We start from the raw sequence: 284 nt of genomic DNA, 5'->3' as shown, positions 1-284 counted from the left end.
GTCATTCTAAAGGTAAACTTTCCTCCCTCTCTTCCAGATTGTAATCAGATCCCTTGAGGACTACTGCAGCTTCAGGGACACGAGGGACGCCATCATGAGCCTGACTGCGATGGGCGCGGACGGAGGGCACATCTGCCGCCTCATCGCCCGACTCGGGGGCGTCAGGGCGCTGCTGGGCATCTGCCTGGAGTCTCGGGCGGGCGTCGTTAGGGTTGACGCCCTTCGCGCTCTGGCCACCGTGTGCTGTGTCGTCGAGGGGATTCTGGAGCTGGAGAAGGTAAGCG

At 61.6% G+C, this 284-nt stretch overlaps 1 protein-coding gene across 1 annotated transcript in view; it reads left to right on the top strand.

The window, feature by feature from the left end:
- The window catches only part of LOC119584988 (protein inscuteable homolog), a 29,128-nt gene that overhangs the window by 23,350 nt on the left and 5,494 nt on the right, over positions 1-284 (top strand). Inside the window, exon 5 of the mRNA XM_037933596.1 lies at positions 38-277. Within this exon, the coding sequence (XP_037789524.1) occupies positions 38-277 (240 nt within the window). The remainder of the gene's footprint in view (positions 1-37; positions 278-284) is intronic.

This window comes from Penaeus monodon, chromosome 19, assembly GCF_015228065.2.
Source record: "Penaeus monodon isolate SGIC_2016 chromosome 19, NSTDA_Pmon_1, whole genome shotgun sequence".
In the NCBI taxonomy this organism is placed as follows: domain Eukaryota; kingdom Metazoa; phylum Arthropoda; class Malacostraca; order Decapoda; family Penaeidae; genus Penaeus; species Penaeus monodon.
The sequence above is the reverse complement of the archived record's forward strand: the minus strand, read 5'-3'. Positions and strand labels throughout refer to the sequence as shown.